At 41.2% G+C, this 24488-nt stretch overlaps 1 protein-coding gene across 4 annotated transcripts in view; it reads right to left on the bottom strand.

Moving 5' to 3' along the window:
* col13a1 (collagen, type XIII, alpha 1) overlaps positions 1-24488 on the bottom strand; it is a 108186-nt gene that overhangs the window by 45436 nt on the left and 38262 nt on the right. For all 4 annotated transcript variants that reach the window (XM_084947844.1, XM_084947845.1, XM_084947846.1 and 1 more), the window contains exons 3-12: positions 19429-24167; positions 17609-17644; positions 14177-14203; positions 7941-7991; positions 6854-6889; positions 6412-6438; positions 6218-6244; positions 3367-3393; positions 3232-3258; positions 2720-2746 (exon numbers count right to left, since the gene is read on the bottom strand). In XM_084947844.1, the coding sequence (XP_084803970.1) occupies positions 2720-2746; positions 3232-3258; positions 3367-3393; positions 6218-6244; positions 6412-6438; positions 6854-6889; positions 7941-7991; positions 14177-14203; positions 17609-17644; positions 19429-19500 (357 nt within the window). In that variant the 5' untranslated portion in view covers positions 19501-24167. The remainder of the gene's footprint in view (positions 1-2719; positions 2747-3231; positions 3259-3366; positions 3394-6217; positions 6245-6411; positions 6439-6853; positions 6890-7940; positions 7992-14176; positions 14204-17608; positions 17645-19428; positions 24168-24488) is intronic.

The raw sequence follows: 24488 nt of genomic DNA, 5'->3' as shown, positions 1-24488 counted from the left end.
AAATGAGGGTGAAAGGAAATGGGAAGTCAAATTAGAAAAAAGGAAACAAGGCTGAAGAAAGGAAATCTAAAAAAGAGGCCCCAGTAAAGCAAACTATAGGCCTGAAGCTGCAAAGGGGATGGTCCATGCACTGATATGCTCTAAATTATATGCTGAATTTTTTTTGCTTCTTAGATGCCAGCAGAGAGCCTTTCTGTTTACTGTGCAGGATTTGTTGTGGATCAGCATCCCCATTAACTGTTACTCAGGCCCGTAGATTGCAGTGGAGCAGAGGAAGGAGCCTGTCTTGCCACAAAGAGAGTACAGCAGTAGAGTTACAGTACATATTCAGACTTACTGTGGCCAACTGTCCAACACAGGGCTGTACAATACGTCGCTTCTGTTGAGATGACCAGTGCGATCAGATAAAAGGTCAGTACAAGTAAACCTGTGATGAGAGCTTTGTTTTCCCAAGTGCATGAAACGTGCCTACTTTTTACAAAGCGTACATATTTCCACAAACTTTATGATGCCACTAAAACGAAAGCACCTTTATCAATAAAGTAAACCCCAAATAATTCCTGACCAGTCTTCTCTGTCTTAACACGTATCCAATGTTACATTTGATTGACTTCAGTTAGACGATGCCTGTTTTGTTATGTAACCAATCACGCTCGTTATTCAGAAGATCACTTAGAAGTTCTATGGAAATACATACAGCAGATTATAAGCAAAGGTGAGGGAAGAGTAAAAGTAGGCAAGTCTGCTGCTTTGTCTCCAACCATTACAGTGATCCACCACAACTGAGAACAGCTTTACATGGATATAAGTCACCTGCTGCTAATATTAAGAATGAATCAGATAAAAATGGTCTTTCCTGTGGGCTTTATTTGTCTTTATGTTGAGATGCATAAAAATTAAAAAGTATCAGAAATGCAAAACTAAAGGACACTGAAAAACAATGAACATGCTGACAAGTGGAAATTTAAGGCTCCTTAAAGGATTTTTGATATCTTACGGGGACAAAATAAAACTTGACTGAATGTGTGACTGTGGCTTGTAGCAAAAAGTATTTGGAGTTTTTAAAAAAAGCATCGAGTAAATACTCAGTAAAGGTTTTGTGTCACCAAAAGGAAATGCACTAAGCTGATCCTGATTAATGAATCTTTATTCTTTTGTCTGGGTGGAAAGCAGAAGGTTGACGAGTGCCTTTGTTCGTGGGCACTGGCTCTCTTTGTGGCATGACCTCGCAGCACCCAGTGAGGGTTATCAAACAGGGTGTTCAGAGACACCCACAAACCTTCAACAGAGTATGACTTGATCGTAATGCAGCCAGGGTTTTCAGAGGAAGATCCTGCACAAAGAGGCCCTACACACCATGGAAATTGTCATTTTAGGCAACAAACCATTTCATTATCAAATCAAACAGAAAGTTACATACAGAACTGAGGTTAACATTCGCCTAGCTTACATAATCGAATCTTTAGTATCGGAGCAGCTGAGACGCATTTTCTCTAAACACCGGGTCTCTGTGGCTTTTAAAGCCCAAAACACGCTGCGCCAAAAACTGGTCCGCCCCAAGGATCGGGTCCCCGACACAAACAGAGTAACATAGTGTACGCTGGTAAGTGCAGGAGGATTGGCAGGATTTATACATCGGGGAAACCAAACAACCTCTGGCTACAACACAGAAGAGCCACCTCGTCAGGCCAGGACTCTGCAGTCTATTCACACCTACAGGCCAGTGGACACTCTTTCAATGATGAGGATGTAACATCCTGGACAGGGAGGAACGCTGGTTTGAGGGCGGAGTCAAGGAGGCCATTTACGTGAAAAGGGAAAGACCACCTCTGAGGTTACATCTGTCATCATCTTACAAAGCTGTGATTGCAGCCATTTCCAAACTCTGAATGGTAGTTGTTCAATAAACAACTAGAACCAGATAATTCTCAGAGAAAATCCACTTGCATCAGTCCCTTCATCCAACTTCAAATTACTCAAATGCCCAAGGCCCTTTGAGGTGACGGTAGTGGTGGATGTTGATTATGAGGTTGTGCAAATTGACAAAGGCAGAGCAATGCAGATTTACCACCTCAACCTGACCCTCCTAAAAGCATAGAGGTGGTAGGCGGAGCTTGACTCTCTGCCGAGCTAGGTGAATAACTGAAAAGGCAGTGGCGTATTAGAGCCATCTTCACCTGTAAATATTGGAAACGAAGTATTTGACAAGACATTGTTGCCTGTCTATTATTACTAAGACTAAATTAACATCTGAACTCCACAAACAGCAATTCCCTAAGACTGCGGCCTGGACTGTGTTTATACCGTAGGAATGCCCCTCCAGACTGCTGCAGGGGTTTCTTAAAAACTTAAAGACTAACTAAAAATAGGCTAATTTATCAGACAAATCTCCATTACATAGCAGACTCTTTTTCCTGGCAATCATACACATCTGTCTCTATAGCATGCTGCTGGTAGGGACCCTGTTTTCCCTCAGCTACCTGAACTGCAGAGGCAGAGGGCAAAAGAACTGCAGTTCCACATGTGCTACCTATCATTCATCTATTTTTGTCATCTTTAACGACTCTATTAGTTAATCTTAAAAAAGAACATAATAATAACAGAAAAAACTTGAACAAAAAATATATTTTTTTGTTTCAAACACACTCAATATGCTAAACTTTGACTTCTTCTGAAAGAGAACCAGCAAAGAATTAGTTTAGCACAAATGTTTCCTTACCCGATGTGTGTAATCGCCACAGATACCCTTGAATAAACGAAAAAAGTTGAATTAGAAAGAGATCGTTAGAGTATCAGAAAAATGATCTGAATGGCATAAAGATCACTTTCACACGGTGAGTGTGGTTTAGTCTATGAAAACTGTGTTGAGTTCTGTAGCTCAAGAAGAGTTTTCCCAAATTTGATAGCATACACCTTGATGGTGTCATAATGTTGCCCTCTGAGGCTGACACACTGCTTACATTACTGCTACCACACACTGTAGAGATATGCTAGTTAAAGCTGATAAGCACTGTGCTATCTTGCCCTGATTCTAAAAAACAACATGATGGAAGCCATAAGCAGACATTTACTCTTTCAAATGTGGAATCCAGAAATCAATGGCCCGTCTTTTATATACAATCTATGCTTCTGATGCTTTAATTAAATGGTGTGAGTATTTCTTTCATCAAATAAAGGGTAGTACACTCACCAGCCATAATAAAAGAAAAACATGAAAAATAAAAATCTCACCTTCTCCCCTTTAGGTCCAGGTTCCCCCTGGAAAGCAAAAGAACACAAGCAAAGAAGAGAGGAGTTGGTTACAAAGGTAGCAAAGAGCTGAGCAGTGCGTAATCAGAGGACTGACATCAGGTCTCAGATACTTACTGGGTGTCCTTTAGGACCACGCTGTCCCTGAAAGACACCAGGAAAACACTTTGTCTTAAATATGACCTAGGCATTGATTAGCTGCTGCAAGGTGTGAAAGACTTAACATGAGTGAAAATAATTTTCTCAGAATAATCAATCAAACTGAAAAATGGACTGTTCTAACTTCTTGTTAGGAACGAACCCACTCAGGTTTACTTCCCACTAAGGCCTGGATGTGACCTGCACAAGCAGCTGTCAGATCTCAGCAACTGGTTTATTAAAGAACTCAGGAAGAGCGGCACAAATCCAGTCTCCTGCTGTGCATCCATCCATCCAGTCTATCCCAACTTTATATTCATTGTGTTTTTAATTTGTTAAAGAACGACTTTGTTGCACAGGGCCGCTCCACTTGCCCTGTGGGTGGTCTCTATCTTTTAAACTTGGGTTCTCTACCAGAGACGTAGGATCTTGAGGGTGTTCCTAGGACTAGGTTCCTGCGACTGCCGTTCCTAGGATCTGCTTTAGCCACTCTTCTATTTTTGCCATCACTGCCCTGAGTGCTCTGATTACCACAGGGACCACTCCACATCTTTTCTCTCAGCTCTTGGTATTTTTTAATCTTCACATCTTCCTTCTTCCCGATGTTGCTATCACTTGGTATAGCTACATCTAACACTACAGCTGTCTTCCTCTGCTTGAACTTGGCCTGTCTGTATCTGGAAGTCCCACTGGATCTTAGCTGGGTCATTTTCAACCATCCTAAAGGCCATATCCCACTGGATAATTGGATACGACCTTGGGACTTCCAGGCCATAATCATCACAGATGTCCCTGTGTACTACGACAGCCACTTGCTCATGGCACGTATAACCTGCCAGCTAGCATCTTGCACTATTCTGCTGTGTGCTGGAATATCTCAGGGAACAGTGTGTGCAGCCTGAACCTGGTAGACCCCAGCCTCTATCAATCTTGTGCTTAAAGCTTGTTCCTGTGCTGCCATGATTAGTGTTTCTGTGCTGTTTTTCAGTCCAACTTTGTCCAGCCACTGGTAGGATTTCTCAGTTTCAGCCTGCTGGTGAAACATGCTGTGCAGGCACCTGTCCTTTCATGATGATTCTTGTTCTTGCTCCTCTTCTTTCTCAGGTTTCTGCTGCCTCGGGTATTCACTAAGCATGTGATGGCCATCTTCCTGAATATACCTCCGTTGTCAGTACTCTTGCTGCAGCATGTTGGATCAACTGAAGGCTCTCATTGATTTAGGACAGCTGATAATAATGAATTACAATAGTCCAGTCCATAGGAGTAAATGGAAAAACACAGTCCCACGTATTTGTTTAGCATGCACATTGAAGGACACATCCTGGGCAAAAACAACTCCGACTGCTCGCAGTGTTACAGGAGGTAATTAATCCCATCCAGAGTACATATCTGGTTACACGCAATGTTTCTAAGATTTTTAGGACCAAATACAATGACCTCAGTTTAACTGAATTTAGAAGCAGTAAATGAGGTCAACCAGGTCTTTGTGTCTATAAGACATCCTTGAAGCAATGAAAATGCTATGTCTTGGAATGATACTACCTAAAGGAAGCATCTATTATGTAAATAGAATTGGTCCTAGCACAGAACCATTCCTGCAATTAGCTGATACAACTGGGACAAATGATGGCTCTTTACTTAATGGTTTAATTACTGCCACCATGAAGGCCTGTTTTCAGATTTCCAGAAATGAGCAGTGCTCCATACAAAGTGGGAAGAATGTTGTTTCCCCTAACATTCCCAGATAGTTTCACAATTGTCTATGAAACCTACATCGTTTTTAAGGAGAAAACTGGCTGCTCCTGTCTGCATGCCAAATGTCCTCGGCCAAGACACGAACCCCAATTTGCTCTCTGATGTTGTTTATCTTATCTATTTTAATTCTGTTTTATTTGATTATATTATCCCTCTGTTCAGCACTTTGGCCCACACTTGATGTCTTTTAAATGTGCTATATAAATAAAGCTGACTTGACTTGATGCAACAATCAGAGAGTGTGTGAATGACAGATTGAAAACACTTACATATAAAAATTATAGAAAAACATGCTTGTGTAAATGGGTGAATGAGGCAGGTTGTGTAAAGCACTTCAAGTGCTCAGATATAGTAGAAAAGCGTCATACAAACATCAGGCCATTTACATGACACCCCCCCACCCCAACCCCCATCCAATTGGGGGAGGGAAACAAAGAAAACTACAGAGTTTGACATTTTTTGCAAAGTTACACACCAGTTAAGTATTAACCTTAAAACCTTTGACTGACATAACCCTGTGTCATATTTCTAAAAACAGAATTGCCAGTAGCCAGAGTTTTCCCTTGGCAGGTTGGTGATGGACCGGATACGGTTCCTGTTCCTACCCAACTGCTCGGGACGATTGGCTGGGAGAGAGCTAACGGTGGCTAAAGGACAGCACAGAGGACGACAGCACAAGAACAGATCCTAAACACCAGATCCGTAGAGGCAAGAGTCTACTACAGCTGACAGGCCCAGGGTTGCAGACCTTGTTGCAGGATAGTTGCAGGATGGGACTGCATATGGACTTCCAGTCCCTAAGCCCCATTGGGAGTGACCACCAAAGGTGGTTAAGAACAACAGGGCGTCGAGTTCCACACAGTCAAGCCAACATATAGTGGAGGTTGACAAGGAGCAGAAGAATGCAGTGACAGATGTGTCTGTCCCAGCAGACAGCAACAAGCAATAAGAAGCATGGGAAATAGAGAAGTACCAGGTAGTTACGGGACAAGAGTTTGTTTTTGTTCTGTTTGTGTACTTTTCATGTTATATTATAACGAGTGCTTGATTGGCACTATTTATGTTTCTGACTTACCATGTCTCCCTTTGGTCCACTCTGTCCCTTTGTGGAGGCAAAACAATTAAATCAATCCAAACATATAACATCACTAAACTAAAAAATAATAATAAAGATGATGATGGCTGGTAGAATTTTTTATTAATGACCAGTGAAGGAACACTAAATTATTCAGTTCTTCCAGTTTACAAAAGGAACTTAATGGAACTCACAGGCTTGCCATCTAACCCAATTGGACCCTAGGAGAGGAGAGGAGAAGACAGCACAACATTTAGATTGTGTTATAGCCCCTGATTCACAAAGATGCCATTTCTAACTTTTAGGAAATACACTGGCAATTAAATAAAGACTGTGTATCTTGCTCAGACATACAGATGGCAGTGCTGGTGGTAGTAGAAGGAAGGTGCTGTTACCAGTATGCTACTAGTTAAAACAGTGATTGGTCTGTGTTTACTGTGCTGAGCAGCACTCACAAAGTGGAAATCTAATCATGAGAAGATGGCTTTGTAATATTTTGGTTTGATGTTCCATTTTACCTAAAGGAGTGGAAAATGTTTTTACATATTTTATATGAGTAAAACCGTCAATCACCAGCTAATTCGTGAAGTATTATAGCCTAAAAACAACCCTGGCAAACAGGTGGTTATAGCTTACTGGAAATCCTGGAAATCCTCTTGTACCAGGTTGTCCCTAAAGAGAGGAAAAAAAGAGAAAACCATGAGAGTGTTTAATATGCATCTGACAGTCTGACATAAAGTCTGGAAAAGTGTAGTTGAGAGTAGAACGGTTCTGCTATTTTTACATATTTTGTAAATGGTGAATACACTGTGTGCGATTTCCTTCTGTGCACACGAGGAAATCAGATACTGAAAAAAGGTTCTGTCTCGCCTCAGGCCAGCAATGACTGTGAAGTTTCAAAATCACTCTCACAGTGAAAAGGTACCACATATTCATCCAACCCAGTGACATGACAAAATGCTAAAGATGTTGAAGGATTTGTTTTGCCTCGGGTTGCATAACCTCCTGTTTTCCTCAGCTCTCTGTTTTTGGTTCACAACTGTAATGTGTTTGTGACTGACTCTTCTTTAACGTTAAGACTTGGATTCTCCTGTGCAGAGTCTCTTCTGCAGCCTGTTATTTATTAGAAATGCCTATTACAATACAGGAAAAGTGGGCATACAAAAGGATAGACTATAATAATGAACACTAAGAAAAACAGATGTGAGCATTGCTTAGGCTGGCTAGTTGCCCTCCTGTAAACTATAAACGGGGAGAAATAGAAACATTCAACTCATGTTGTCACCTGAGAATTTTGGTCAAAACAAGAGAAACCATTATGACTGGATAACTAGCCGTGAGCCCAGTTGGACAAGGATGGAGTGTCCAGCTTTGTTCCCTGATAAAATAACGATGACTAGTGATCCCGTCTAACTTAACTTCCAATGCAATCGTTTACACATGCACTCTGCAATTATATAACAATATTCTGTCATGGAGCAGTGACTCAGTCTTGAATAAAGACAATTTGGCCGAACGTACATAAATCCGAGCTCAGTACTCCACAAACCTGAAAAGTAAGGAATTGTCTAGTTTGATTAATAGAGCTGAAAAGTCTGTTGGTGTCCACAAAACTGATGTGATGAGTTCTACAACAGTGGTAGCTAATAAAGACGTTTGCTGCATAGACAGGCAGACGTGATTAAAGGTATACGGGTTCATAGTTCTAGGGAGAGACACTTACAGGAGGTCCTCTTGGTCCAATGATAGACAGTCCAGGCTCACCTGGTGCTCCCTATGAACAGACAGAAAGACAGGAAAAGGGATTCCTTCCTCTAGCACTCACATCTATAAATATTATCAGAGGGATTCAACAAAAAGGTAACTGGCTACAGTAATTCATCACATACAATGTTTAAATGTTTAAAGAAATGTAAAGCTGATGTGACACCAACGTCTGGTTACTTGGGGTTTAAATTCTAAGCTGGTTTAAATTTGGTGATAGTGGGTAAACACCTGTGGCTACTGAACTAACTCCTGATCCTTGTTTAACCTCCTAAGACCCGAACTCTTCCACTGCATGCATTTTTAATTTCTCTCTGATATTTGGGCTGATTGGGACCTGATGAATGTAAAAACAAAGAATTAGCAGATTTTTTTTTTTTACCTAATTTTTGTTTCTAACAAAAATGAGAGCCACATATGAGGATTTTCGTTTTAAATTTCGATAGAACAGTAGCAGTATAATGTCCTTGTAAGTGGATATCAGGCCCTTGCAGAGCAAAATTGAGTATTTTGGTCTAAATAACCCAAAATGTGATGTCAACATATGTGGACGCCAGGTCCTAGGAGGTTAAGGATTCTATAAATGATTAGACTTAATGGAAGAATGTTATTAAAATGTGCAGTAATGCATGAAGCGCAACCTCTTGTTTCTTCATATTTTGCTAGGGAAATGGGAGATACTTGCAATTATTTATTGAACTACTGTCTCTTGGACAAACTTCTTCCTTCTAATTTCTTTGAATAGCATTCAGGAATAGTTCTCCACACTTCTTGAAGGACATTGCTTAACTCTGGTTCTGGTTCTTTTGCTGCTTTTTGTTCCGTTCTCTGTCACTCTGCCACTGATCATGTTCCATTGTGTTTTTTTCTATTTAGAAATACATTTGCAGTGTGGGATTACTGTCACTGTCATGGTCCTGGGTCTTTGATCCAATGTTTTTATTCTGCACTCTTTATTTGCTCCTTTGGTTTTAAGAAATGTTTACATTCATGTGTGGGTGAAGCGCTGCTGAGGATCTCCTTAATCCCACTAGCCCGTCTTCCATGGAGGACGGAGAGTCTGGGGACGACAGGGACAACTCGTCTATCTCCGAGGGTTAGGTCACTGAGGTAAACAAAGAACGAGACTGCAGACACAAGCGGTGGAAATGAGCTTCCTGCGAAGGGTGGCTGGCCTCTCCCTTGGAGATGGGGCAAGGAGATTGGCCATCTAGGAGGGGCTCTGAGTAGTTGGAAGCTGAATAAAGCTGTGATTTTGAGTTTAATTCTGTCTGCTGAGTCCTGCATCTGGGTTCACTCTCTATTTGCCACAAAACTGTTCAATGACATGGGACATATAAATATGAAATGGTTGCCAATCGTACGCATTCCGTACGCTAAATCAAAAACTGATTGAACTTTTTTGTGTTGAATAATTATATCAATATAATGCCCACTGATATCAGTTATATCAATGGGCAGCACGATGGCACGGTGGGAAGCACTGTTGCCTCACAGCAAGAAGGTCCTGAGTTCAATTCCACCATCAGGCCGGGGTCTTTCTGTGTGGAGTTTGCATGTTCTCCCCGTGTTTGCGTGGGTTCTCCCCGGGTACTCCAGCTTCCTCCCATAGTCCAGAGACATGCATGTGTTTTACAGATAGCTCTAGATAATTACTGTTGTAGCTCAACTTTTTAACATATTAGAAAACACTTTACATCCTGCGGCGGTCTATCCTTCAAGCGTAGTATCTTGGCTGTTCCTAGGACTGCGCTCTTCTAGACAGAGAACTTGGATGTTGTTCCTGGGATCTGCTGGAGCCACTCGCCTACCTTGGGAGTCACTGCGCCGAGCGCTGCGATTACCACTTGGACCACTGTTACCTTCACCCTCCACATCTTCTCCAGCTCTTCTCTGAGCCCTTGGTATTTCTCCAGCTTCTCGTGTTCATTCTTCTTGATTTTGCTGTCATTCGGAACCTCTATGTCTATCACTATCACATACGTCGTCCTCCGTCTACCACCACTATGTCCGGTTGGTTAGCCATCACCATTTTGTCCGTCTGTATCTGGAAGTCCCACAGGATCTTAACTCAGTTGTTCACCACCTTCCTTGGGGGCATCTCCCAGTTTGACCTCAGGACTTCCAGGCCACACTCGGCACAGATGTTCCTGTACACTATGCCGGCCACTTGGTTATGGCGTTCCATGTATGCCCTGCCTGCTAGCATCTTACACCCTGCTGTTATGTGCTGGATTGTCTCAGGAGCATCTTTACACAGCCTGCACCTGGGGTGTCCGGGCAGGGCGTAGGTGTTGATAGCCCGGATCTTGTTCTTGCCATTCAGCTGACTCTCTGCCTGACCCTCTGCAGGTACTTGGTGGTTACAGCTTTTCTAGTGACCTCTTCATGGTTCCCATTTGCCTGTGTCATTCCCAGGTAGTTGTAGCTGTCCTCTATGTCTGCAGTGTTGCCTTCTGGTAGTGCAATCCCCTTCCCTCTTTTCGTTACCATCTGTCTACACTTCTCCACTCCGAACGACATTCCGATGTCGCTGCTGTATATCCTGGTGGTGTGGATCAGTGAATCGATGTCTTGTTCACTCTTGGCATACAGCTTAATGTATGACAACTGCTCCATTCCATAGTTGGTATCCGTAGCCAGTCTTATCAATGATCTCACCAAAGGGGTCCATGTCTATGCAGAACAGCAGTGGAGACAGAGCATCTCCTTGGTAGATCCCTCAGTTGATGTTTACTTGTGGTTTTGGCCTCTAGTTAGGACTGGGCAACATATTGAGTTTTTAAATACATTGATATATTTTTATACAAGATATGAGATGTGACAATATCATTTATATCGATATAGTCTATGTTACGTTATAATGCCTCTCTTTCGTCCACTTTTGTCTCTACGCAACGTTACTCTGCCTCGCCTCTCTCCTTCACTGAACACAACTCCCCCCTCGCCCATCGCTTCACCTGCAGGCAACGACAAGATGGACACGCCAACTATCAAAGAGGAGCTGGTCGGTAAAAACGAAACATTTGGACATTGCTATTTTAGTGCTGGTAGCAGTGATCTCGTTAAAATGATGTTAACGCCATAACTGCATTAACACGGCAAATCTCCGTTAACGAGTTACCGCGGATCACCCCGTGCATGGGGGCTGGACGGCGTTAACAAGCTAACTGGGCTAACGTGTTGACGCCATCTAAAATCCTTTCATTGTCTCAAAACTCGACGGTGCACCTTATGTATGAATTCTGGTTGTGCTTACTGACCGCGAACCGATTTTCTGTGGTACACGACGCTCAGCAATCTGTCAAAAAATGTTTTAGGACGACTTTGGTAAGCTACAAAGCCGCACCGCTTGATGGATTGTTGGAGCATAGTCAGGAGCCTCGCGGAGTGATACGTACTGTGCTTCAATGTAATATTACCGTATTGTGTGCGTATAAGGACCACAAATGGCACTTATTAAGAGACATGGTTTCAAAGAGGATTTCAAACTCAGTCACGCAGTAGAACTTAAGAACAGAGCAGCTGCAAATCTGTCTTTGTTATTATGCTCAGTGTCTTTTTAGTTTACATTTTGACTGCACAATTGTGAGCATTTTGTTATGCACAAAAACAACATTGTTTTATTTTATTTATGGAGCATTATTATTTAATAAAAAATGATAATTTATTTCGGAGTAATTCTTTCTATTTACATCTACGCTGTATGTTAATAAAAGTGCCTGTGTGAGATCTGGGACACAGCTTTGACTAAAAACTCTCTTTTTGTTCTTACTTTATGGTTTTAAAAAAATATTGAGATATATATCGTATATCGCCATCCAGCTAAGGAATATCGAGATATGAATTTTGGGCCATATCACCCAGCCCTACCTCTAGTGTTGTTCACCGAATCCCCATTGCGTTACTGATGAAGGCTCTTATTGTCCTGTGGATCTTGTGCAGTTCATAGGCAGGTTATTGGTCGGGAGTTGGATAGAACTGGTCCCTTCTGCGTGTCTCTCATAAACTAGCAGCTGGTTCATTTGTGCTCCCAGTGGCTCATGGAGTACCGTCAGCTTCTTCAGCCAGTAGTCATGAATCATGTCAGGGCCTGATGCTGTCCAACTTTTCATACCCTTTCTTGGATGTCTGCCACTGTGGTCCCTACTGGACTATTCAGGGAGTTCACTGTGGTCTCTTAGATTCACTAGCCACTGTGGATTGTCGTTATAGATTGGGTCCTTCTCCCATATGCTCTTCCAGTATTGCTCCGTCTCCAGCCTTGGTGGTGCTTTTCTCATATTGTTCCCTGCCACTGAGAGTACACCTTAGATTGTTCTGTGGAGTAGACCTGGTTTCTCCCCCTGCCTTCTAGCTCTCCGGTGTACCTCTTCAAGTGGCTGGACAAGGCTGTGAGTCTTTCCTTGGCAGTTTCCAAGGACTCTGTACTTCTTAGGTACCTTTTCTTTATTACACCTTTCTGTAGCTTCAAAAGTTTGCTAACTTCTCTCCATGCTACCTTGATCTTGGCCTCTAGTCTCCTTCTCCATGGAGGAAACAGCTCCATGTGGCTTTTCATCTTGTAACCAAGCATCTTACAGACCACTGCTGCCGTGGTGTTGATTAGCTGATTGGATGGTTGCAGTTGGTATCGTCCTTAGTGCTGTGTTTACATCTTCTAGTAAATCTTCAGAGGGTACTTCACGTTTTACCAGAAGGTAAAAGTAATGATTGAAAAAGAGGGTTCATTTAATTTGAGGTTGTTGTCTGTTGCTTACTTGGTGTGCTCCCGCTTTGGTAAGTCAGAGAATTTCATTTGTACAGATGAGAAGTCACAGGTTAGGGTTTGAATTTCAACCAAAACCAGGACCCACTCGGAGAAAACAAAACCAATTGTTGTTCACAAGCAGACAAATGGAATATGGATCTTATTTCATTCTAAATAAACTTTTTTTTAATCCCACAAAGATCACTCTCCATCAGCTGTGGCTTTAAGAGATTACATGCAGTAATGTCTGCATGTATAATTTTGGTATTCCTTCATTCTGTTTGTCCTGACAGCTACGGGAAGAGACGAAACACAGATCATTACCTACTGAAGTATATTCTCAGCCTACAAAGATAAATATTTTGCACTGTGATCCATAAAGTAGCCACTCCATTGTCTGCTCCTCCGCACTTTATGGATCCTGATGATCAGGTTACAATTTTTGTATGGCAATCCAAGGCTAAAATTATATTTTAATGACTGACTATTTAAAAAATGTATTGGCTAACAACCACATTTGACTCTCTGGTATGTGTTGTTGCTTTTCCCCTTTGTTACACATTTCAGCCAAGAATTAAGAGTGATGAGAACAAATCTGTATTTGTATATGCATCTGATAGATTGGAAGATTTTGCTTGTTGACACTCTCCCTCTTTAGAGACAGTGTGTTTAATGTTAAAACCCTACAGACTTATAGCAGTTGGAATAATGGTCACCAGTCTGGCATTTGTTCTTCTCTTCTCCAATATAATATAAATAACATAATAATAGAAATATTTTGGGTAATAACTATTAAATCTTCTACTTCTGCTGAGTGAACAGCATTTTAAATAAATTGTGTAGTGTCCATCATAGTACAGAATACAGCATTCAGGAGCAGAGAACCTTTCAAACTCAGACTGCTGCATTGACCCTCGTGGACACGGATCACCTGTTCTACCAAGTGAGCTAATTTAGCACCCTAGAATTTTGTCATGTACTCTGCCGTTGCCTGTATAAAGGTCTCCCCAGTTGGGGGAGAGACTTAGGAGTCTTAAATTAGACTTTTCAGATGCCTGCGTAACAAATTGTTACTTTGGTGTTTCAGAGTGTAAAGACTTCAGGTGACCTAACCAGGGTGGGAAACCATTTACAGACCCACATGCTGTTGAAAAATAGAGATCCAAATCCCATCCCTGTTCATACAATGAAGTGCACAGTTATGCACCTCTAACCACTACTTCCACCACCCATTGAGTCACACCTTAGCCAAGTCTATTTATATTTCACTGCAATCAGGCCGTGTTAATCACAGATGAGCAAAGTCAAAGAAGTCAAAAGTAAAAATAGAATTTCAGGATTAAGCTCCAACATTTAGTTAAAGTTTAATCAAGTTATTTTTTTAACTGTGCTAAATAACTACATTTGTATATGGACCATCTAATGGCATGTGTTCCTAAACTTACCTTCTCCCCTGCGTGTCCTTTTAAGCCCTGGGATCAGACACAGCAGACACAGTCACATGCAAGTAGGTGTGTAGAGGGGGGAGAGACACAAGGAGAGAGAGAGAGAGCGAGAGAGAGAGGAACCAGTGTTAGATACATGGAGAGGGTTCGGGACATGCAGCATCTTTAGGACTAGTGACGGAGGTGGTGATGGTGAAAGAGCTAAAGGGAACTACTGTATATGTAAATCAAATGGAGGAAGGTGATATATATGGCTTTCCTGAGAACAGGGAGGGTAATTAACACTGCCCCAAAATCACTGTCTGCCCTCTTCCACCCCTGGAAGCCATCGCCAGCTCCTCCTCTCTCAGGAAAACAGGAGCATCACAGGTGAGCACTACACCACGCCCACCACCTGTTTCACCCGCTGCCCTCGAGTTTGTGAGTTTGGAGGTCCCACACCTCCAAACTCACAAACAGCCTCTTGACAGGCCTTTCTCTTATTTCTGTATGAATTTGTCTTGCTTTGCATTTATCCCCATTGGCTGTATATATTACTCCTATTTGCTAATTATTCCAACTGTTTATATCAACTATTTATATCTTATTCTGGCACAGTTGGTATGAAGCACCCACAATAATTTCATTGTTCATGTACTACGACAATAATGGGCTGTTGTATTTCGTGCGTGTGTGTGTGTATACACTTAGTTTTTTCCATTTTGTATTATTTTCCAGGGTGAAGTGATTGCACAGCTTGCATTCAAAGTAATGTAATTCCATCACTGTCTGCTTTCCCTGTCAAATCTACAAATTCAATTCAATTCAATTTTATTTATATAGCGCCAAATCACAACAAAAGTCGCCTGAAGGCGCTTCATAAAAATAAACAATCTCAGACAGCGCTGTCATAAAACTCCTGTCAATTAATATGTGCATCCATCCTTTACATTACTGCTACTATCATGTAGTATTTCTGCTAAATCATATCATTTCTGCTACATTATAGTATTGCTGCCACTATGCTACTTTTCTACTAAGTTATACTATTATATTATTGTGTATTAAGTTATAATTTGCACTGAAAGCTTATTTCATCTCATAGCAAAGTGTAGTTGTCTCTGTCGCTGATGGTTTGTCCATCTCCAGTTAACAGCGACTGGAGCTGGGTAAGCTGAGAGACCAGCAGTTGGTTTCTGGTGGTTAAACACAGTGGTCTGCTTTCAGTGTTCTGACATCAGTTAGTAGCCAGGAGTCGTATGGAAACACAGCTAGCATTAAGAAGTAAACCAGCTTCAGTGATTTAGCTTGGTAACAGATGAGTGTCCTCTTGTTAATTACCTTGGCCAACATGTGTGATAAAGAGAGGATGGAGCGTGAAAAAGTTATTTATAACTCCTTTATTATATAAGCAAGTAAACTTTTGACCATGATGGAGAGGGGACAGCAACTCTGACCATTCTAATAAAAGTCTAATAACTCATGCAAGTTGAGCAGGTGCAGGGTCAGATTAGCATCTATCTATTTTTTTTACTCATATTTGAATCCCCCTGTTAACTATGTCACACACTATTCAACCATTTTAATTCAGCTGATTGATTTATCTTATTTTTAATTGACTTTTTGAAAAATCAGGATGCAGACCTGTGTTTCTGATCTTACGAACAACTTTTCATAGATATGTGGTCGTCACAGAACACCCACCGCACCATTTATAGAATATGATGGTGACCATTAAACAGAATGAGTTCAACCTTAAATATATGCTGTAAAGTGAATCCAGCTAACAATGATGGGAAACAGTTTTCTGCATAATAATTATTTTTACTTTTGATATTTTCTGCACAGTTTTCCAATAATGCGGTGCAAGAACACAGGGCTGTTGGAAAGCTATCACGCAAGCAATCTAAGCAGAAGGGGTTACATGCAGAGGATATGGGACCTATGTACCTAGTGTTATGGAAAACTTGGGTCCACTTGCTACATTTGCAAAACCGTCTATCAGGAGCCTTGGTGTTAGTATTGACTCAGCTCTGACTTTGGATGCCCATGTAAAATCTCTGGTTCGCTCCTGTTTTTATCACTTGAGAAACATTGCTAAGCTGAGTCCCATTGTATCGCGCTCCGAATTAGAAATTGTCATTCATGCATTTGTTTCATCTCGTCTGGACTATTGTAATTCTTTGTTTACTTGTTTATGTAAAGCCTCTTTGGAGCGTCTGCAAGTTGTTCAGAACGCTGCTGCAAAGCTTCTGACCAAGTCCTCCAAGTCTTCCCATGTCACACCCCTGCTGATTCAGCTGCACTGGCTCCCCGTTAAATTCAGAATCCAGTTTAAGGTTTTGACTTTCAGGGCTCTGCATGGACAAGCACCAACATATATAAGTGAACTTTTACATCCATACATTCCCAGCAGGTCCCTGAGGTCATGTGACCAGGGCTTGCTGCTGTCCAACACACGAGGCTGAAAACAAAAGGCGACAAAGCTTTTGGAACTGTGGCCCCCAGATTGTGGAACTCTCTCCCTTTGAGCCTGAGATCTGTGGACTCAGTGGTCGCTTTTAAAAAACAGCTAAAAACCCATCTTTTTAAATTTGCTTTTGGTTGATTTTTAATTTTTAGGTTTTAGCTTCTGTGAAGCACTTTGTGGTTTTTATCTTGAAAGGTGCTATATAAATAAAGTTTTACTTTACTTTACTATGGAATTCTCCACACCCAATGTCTCGACTAATGGCAAAACTAGTTTCTCAGTGTTCCAACATCTTGAAGAAACAACTGCTATCACAACTTGAAATTGATGAGGTAAAACAGCAACAGGGAGGCAGAACCTGAGGTCAGGGGGAGATATCATCATCCCCACACTCTAAGATTGGGTACCAAACTCAGTGCGAGTGCATGAGCAGCTAATCTGAGAGATGGGATCATGGCTGAGCTTGAAACCTGGACCTTCCATGGTTGATTACCAAGACTACATGAAGTCCCCTCTGAACGTTTCCTCAAAGATGCATGCAGCATTACGGAAAATCCCTCCTTCGACTATCATGGAAACCAACCAGCTAATCAACACCACGACAGCAGTGATGACTGAGATGCTTAGCTATAAGACAAACAGCCGCAAGGAGCCGTACCCTCCATGGAGAAGGAGACTAAAGGCCAAGATCAAGGCAGCACGGAGTTAAGTTAGTGTGTTTTCATTACGCTATCAGTACTCCTATTTAGACAAAGGATTTGAATGTTTCTTCCACCCTGGGTGGCTTGTAATTCAAAATGCTAGCAAAGGAACTTCAAGAAAGCTTTGTTATCACAGTACTGATCATTTACTTCTGTATTAATGCATACTGTTCAAAATAACTAATCTAATCCTGTAACGTTAATCCTTTTGCATTTGTGTTGTAAGAGCTTTTGAATGTAACTATCACTAGTGCTGGTGATGCATGAACCCAATTCACTCACCATTCTCCCAGGAATTCCCATACTTCCTTTGCCACCCTAATGTCCAATGCAAATTAAGAAGGAACAGGAGTCAATCAGATGTTCTATAGGGATACCATGGCATTCAGACTTATTGTCTCTGCAACTCTCTCATTTGCAAGGAACTACGCTAATCTCATTTTTTCACTGATGCGTTATAGAAACAACGGTTGGTTCATGTTAGTGAGACAAATGTTAGCACATTTATATCCTAATGGAAGCCAAAACTAGAAAAGAGAATAACAAATTTAAAAGAGCTTAAATGCTTTGTTCTGACATCAGTTAGTAGCCAGGAGTCGTATGGAAACACAGCTAGCATTACTGCTGCAAAAGCTTTTAAAGTTTTTAATGTCATGGTATTCCTTTAAGGAAGATGATCATTTTTGTTATTCAGAATAACCAATTCAACATGCCATGCCCAAATTATGGGAGCAGAAAGAAGATCACTGTGAAAAACAATCACATAATTATCAAATAATCATGCCTCATTCAACACTGCAAAATTCAAGATGAAAGACGATGGAAGAAAGTTGCAGTAATTTCTTATGTCATTAGAAGAAAGTTATTAGTAGCCCCTGTTACTTTGTTACACTTTTCCATCTTATATTTCAGTGTTACGGTAAGGGCAGCGGGTTGAAAACCACCTGAGATAGGAAGTCATGATTGGGTGATTAGCCAGGTTTTAGCTTCAGATCAGGGCTTCTATTTTTACATGTGTATAGTATAAAGTCTGATTGTTCCAAGATGATAGTGTAGTAATTTTATATTTACTAAATGTTCATCCAATGACATAAAGACACACTGTTGCCTTTTGCAGTCTAACGTAGGTGTTTGGGTTTTTTTAATTTACCCAACTTTAACAAACAAAAAATAATAATGTTTCTCTGACTTAGTTGTGAGCTGACAGCATGATTCTGCAACTATTCAATGCAATAATGCTTGTTAATAATTCCTGTTCAAGGTCCCGATTTAAATCAGGGCTTTGGGGAGAATCTGGCACCGCCAAAACTGCATTTAGTTTAATCTGGACCTGGAGTCTTTAAAGTGCCCAACATGATTATTTGCTGGAACCACAGAGTACAACATTCATTATAGTAAAGTGAGGTGAATTGGGTGTTTGGTAAAATCTCATCCAATTCATTTTTTGCAAAGAGGGAAATGTGATTGCTGCAACGGTCATGTACACCCTGTTTCTGCCTTTCCTAGTCAGGTACATACAGTACATACACACTCACACTTGCATATATACTAACAGAAAACACATGCTTGCATGTACATACTTCCATATGTGTATGACACATTAAAACTAAGCTTTGCGCTGGAGAATGGACGTTTTAATCAAAAAGACCAAGAGTTGGACAGGTGCGCAATCACAGCACACAGTGTTACAAATGGATACTGTTAGGGTGTGTGTGTTATTCAACTGCTGTACTGACATCTCTGAAACTTTTCATCATATAAGTGATAAAAACTGCAAAGTTCACTGCAATAGTACATCTGTACTGGTGTATTTGTATTCCAGGTTCTGTAAGGATGTGCACAAGTTGGTAGTCTAACCTTTTCAAATCCTGATTTCTGGGAAACAGTCCTTTAAGGACTATTTAAAGACTATTAAGATAACGGTGTGTTATTATCTCGATTTTCATTAAAGTTTCATTAAACTGTGACAAAAATCAACAAGCAACAACAAGTAGTAATTTGCACATTTCATTCTAAACTAGCAGCTGAGATGTTAATACTCCATCACTCGCACATCAATATGCATGAGGACACACAAAGAGACAGGTTAAAACAAAAGTTACCGGAAAGCCTGCTCGTCCAGGAGGACCCTGAAAAAAGCATGAGACAAAATTAGTATGACAAGAAGAGTACATTTTACAGACAAAATTAACATAAAGAAAGACACCTGCACTTAATCAGGCCAGAATAAAATCAGTAGTAATGACTGGAGGGGCTGTTTACTACCTTACGGCAAGGGAATCATTTATTTTGGCCTGTTCACTGACAGCACAAAGTATCCTGCTGATGCACTAACATCACAACATTCAATGAATTAAAAAAGTTTAACTGTATGAACATAAGTTTTAATGTAAAACAACAGTTTTCACATCTCCTTAACTGCCCTTGCTCATCTTGTTATTCAGCTAATCCAAGCTACAGTGGAGGTTTCCAGCATAGTGACTTTCATTAAAAACAAATCACAAGGAACTAGAATACAATGGCTTTTATTTATGGGCTGGGACTAAGAACAAGAGGGAGCAAATTTTAAAAAGTCAAGTGTGTTTTGCTTTCACAAAGGGAGCGGAACTCAAATCAAGGCTTTTGAACAGCTCTAATAAAGAAAGAATACAAAACAAATTAGCTGGAAGTCAAAAGTGGAACATTTTTTGTGTGTGACAAACAAGAGGACAGGAGACGCTGTTCCCCTCACATTAGTAACTCTGGATGGAAGAACACTTGTTGGATTTGATAATTGATTTGAAAGATCAGTTTGCATTAGGAATTTTGAGTGGCTTAAATATTGAGAGTAAAAAGTATCATCTATCATCAGCTATCGCCGGTTCGATCCCCAGCTCTGTCTGTCTTGGTTGTTGTGTCCTTGGGCAAGACACTTCACCTACCACCTACTGGTGTTGGCCAGAGGGGCCGATGGCGCGATATGGCAGCCTCGCTTCTGTCAGTCTGCCTCAGGGCGGCTGTGGCTGCAACTGCAGCTGCTTCCACCAGTGTGTGAATGTGAGAGTGAATGAATAGTGGAATTGTAAAGCGCTTTGAGGGTCTCGAAAAGCGCTATATAAATGCAATCCATTATTATTATTGTTAAGCGAAGCAAAACTGTCAGAAAAGTCAAACTTTACTCAACTCATTCTCCTTCCTCTACGTCCATACCATTGATTCTTTAATGTTGAATTCTCTGGCAGCTGCTCTATTCTCATGTTCTGGACCTGAAAACAGGGTTTGATCTTTGGCTTCATCCTATAATACTGGACTTACTTTTCTACAAAGGTTTCAACTTTTAGAGTGTTTAAACAAGAGATAAAAGTGTGAAAATGTTTATGCCTGTAGTGAGGGGTTTTACAGCCTTAAAACATCTATAATAATTGTAAAAAATAAAGTTGGCTACTTCGCAGATTTCACCTGTCACGGGTTATTTTTAGAACGTAACTCCCACGATAAATGAGGGAACACTGTATACCACTACAAGTCTCTCCTGGGTTGCTTAAATATTGGGACATGAAACATGCTTTTTCTTAAAAAGCAATTAGTCCCATTAGGGCCTTCAGAGTATTATTATCCAACCACTGTGAGTTTAGAGAGTGTAATTAAAAGCGCTATTAATGTTGAAAAACACCATTAAAGAGTCAGAACCAAAACAATCTGTAGCTAGTCCAAAATCAACAGGGTTGGACAGAACAATACTAATCATGAAATGACCAAATTGAAATGATACACTACTAAAGTCCTTTCATTTTTCTTATGAGGAAGCTGATACAGATATTGTCGAGAGTGTATGAGGATTGGTTGGTTAAGGATGTCTGTGTACGTTCTCAGTCATCCAGGTCATAGTGATCTAAGGAGCTTGGAAAGAAAGCAACTGGACTTCTTTAAGTTTCTTGAAGACAATTCAACTCTTATCCGAGAAGCTTCTTCAGTTCTAAAACCAAATGATGGTTAGCCCCAGATTATTAGCCTTAGTGGGAGTTGGCCCTCATCAGGGTTGTTGACCCACTATTGATCATGTGCTTTATCACATGAGCCAAGATGTGAAAAGGGTGTGGAGTATTATTAGCTGAGGTTTCAGGTGAAACCATTGTGAGACCTTGCCTCACCCTATCATTTGAATTTTTGAGATCAGCAGACACAAGATGTGAGTGGACGCTAAGGCATCTGCGAAAGGATCGAAAAATTAGATTATAGATGGCAGGCAGCTGGTGTCGTAAGCCCCGCCCTCTGTTCAAAGATGGTCGTTCACAGTGGACATAGATGACTTCTTTCACTCCTCTTTCAAACCATCTGTCTTCTCTGTCCAAATTGTGAACACTGGCATTTTCAAAGAGTGACCTTTGACCTTTAGATGCAGATGGACAGCTGAGTCTTTTGACTGCGTGGTTTTTCAAATGTAGAGGTCTGAGCCCTCGTTGCTGCATTGTGTACCGTAGCGTTGTCCTGTTGATAAAACCAGTCGTTACCACACAGATGAGGGCCCTCAGTAATGAGTGATGCTCTTTGCAACATCTGGACATAGCCAGCGGCTACTTGACGCCCCTGCACCTCCTGAAGCTCCATTGTTCAACTGAAGGAAATTATGGCATCCCCTCCACTGTGGAGCATAGAGAACATCTCAGATGGGATCTGCCTGTCATGCCAGTAACGTTGGAAGCCATCAGAACCTTCAAGGTTACATTTGTTCTCATTAGACAATAAAACTTTCTTCTACCTTTCAATGTCCCATGTTTGGTGCTCTCTTGCAAAGTCCAAACGGTGAGTTCTGCAGCGTTCAAGGAGACGAGGCCTTTGAAGAAGTTTTTTGTTTTTGAGGCCCTTCAAGTCTCAGATGCCATCTGATAGTTATGGGCCGCAGTCGGCACCAGAAACGCCCTTAATTTGGGTTGAGGATTGTCTTGTCGGAGAGCCAGTTGGATCCTCCGGCTCTGTGCTGGTGAGATTTTTTTGGGTCTTCCTCTTGACTTTTTTGTTCCATAACCCTCAGGATCATTTAAGAAATTCCAAATGACTGTCTTACTTCCGATCTCAGCAGCGATGGTGCGCTGAGAGAGACCCTGTTTTTGCAGTTCAACAACCCGACATTCAAAAGGGGAACATTTGTTTGCCATCAGAACGTCATGATAGTGTGACTACCTGACAGAAAATGACAACAAATACACATTCTTGCACAGATTTGGCCTTTTAAAGCATGTGGTCCTAAACTTTTGATCTGCTGTAAAACAGCCTGTTTCACTCCCATTTCTTCTTGTTGCATGTTGAAGTTCTACTTGGAACCTTGTTAAGATCCAAACATTAAAAATATGAATCTGTGCCATTTTTCAACTGATCTTGAACTTTTGACCAGGACTGTATTAACAATTGAATCCATTGGCAACAACTCAAGGTTCAGTATCTTGCACATGAATGCTTGCAGACTGGAGCAGCCAACCTTCCTATTAGTATGTTTTGATGCATGCTCAATCATCCAGGTAAGGAAATCCCAATAACAATGATTCTGTTCATCTGGACGTAGCGTTTTGTCACCCATCTAAGTGACTTCTGCAGGTTGCCAACCTTATAAACAGCACATTTGCATAAGGACTGAAACCAGCCCACTAATTGAACAGTGGGCTGTGAGGTCAGTTCCTTGATCATTAATATTCAAATTGCCATGACCACTGATCAATGGTCATGAGTACCATAGACAGAGAGTTGGGGAATGGCTGCAATCACAGCATTGTAAGATGGTGACAGATGTATCCTTAGGCCCCCTCCTCCATTCAGAGATGGTCTTTCCCTTTTCACGTAAATGGCCTCCTTGACTCCGCGCTCAAACCAGCGCTCCTCCCTGTCCAGGATGTTACATCCTCATCATTTTATGAGTGTCCACTGGCCTGTAGGTGTGAATAGACTGCAGAGTCCTGGCCTGACGAGGTGGCTCTTCTGTGTTCACTGATCAATAATCAGTGGTGTTAATGCCTTAAAATTAAGCCATTAACTCCAATATTCCTCTGGTTCTCACTCTTCATCCCAAAATCTAACTACTCTCTGCCTCTGTTGAAGTGTCTCAAGTCAGTGATCCTGCACATCATGCCCACGTCCTAGTCTACACACCCCCGCCTTTTCATTGTTACTCTTGTGTTTACAATAAAACTCATGAAATCGATTACTGTCTTCTGTTTGGTGTCTCACCGTTTGACACTAAACTAACCTCGTGTGCAGTTTATGCTTCAGTTCTCTGCACTGAAAGCTACTGAATGTATGAACAGTGGGGAAAAGTAGCATCAACAGAAGTTGCTAAAGCTGGAAGCAGTAATTATTACATCCATCCATCTTCATCTGCTTATCCAGTTCAAAGTCATGTTGGTACTGGAACCTATGCCGGTGGCTAATTGTGTTATACATTTCCTTTGTCGTGGTTTTGCAATATTTCAGTCTTCTTTCCTTGTTTGGAGTCATGTTTTTTCATGACTTTGTAAAGCTCTAATTTCTCTGTGGGTGCTAAAATACTTCTTTATCTAAAACATACAAGTTTTCCTTTTAATCAAAGCTTCAGTTTCAACTATTTGCCTGCATTCAGCTTTTCCTGCACAGACCTGCCAAGGGCCACAGGTCTAAGCTCCTTTATGGTCAGTACTGTTAAAGTATGTGGACAGGCAGAAGTTACACAATGAAACTACAGATTACCACCGTATCCAGTCAAGCTTTACTGTCAGCAGATGTGTTCCAGGGGACTGTCCGTTTCATCTACTTGTCACCAAAACGTAAAAATAATCACTTTGAGTCACTTCATCATGTGGAGGTCACACAGCATCTGGTGTACTTACTGGAGGTCCTGCAAGACAGAGGGAGAAAGAGAGAGTGCTAAGTTTTTATGCAACCATGACAAAGATTCCAGTTAACCCAACAATGGTGTGCAACCAAAATAAGTTTCTTAGAGTTGAGTATGAGCAGTGGAGCAACAATGCACTTTTCATGGAAGACTCAAGGTAACTCAAGTAAAAATATCTTTCTGCAGTGGATTCACACTTCAGTGTTAAATCTGTGCCATAATCCTCAGCATGCATACAAGATGTGACTAAATGTCACTGCTCACACGCTAAGGTATACATGCTGACAATGGCATTAGCTCCTTGTGTAGGCTACATCACAGGCT

Source organism: Perissodus microlepis, chromosome 13, assembly GCF_051167445.1.
Source record: "Perissodus microlepis isolate ML-2025 ecotype Zambia chromosome 13, ASM5116744v1, whole genome shotgun sequence".
NCBI lineage: Eukaryota > Metazoa > Chordata > Actinopteri > Cichliformes > Cichlidae > Perissodus > Perissodus microlepis.
The sequence above is the reverse complement of the archived record's forward strand: the minus strand, read 5'-3'. Positions and strand labels throughout refer to the sequence as shown.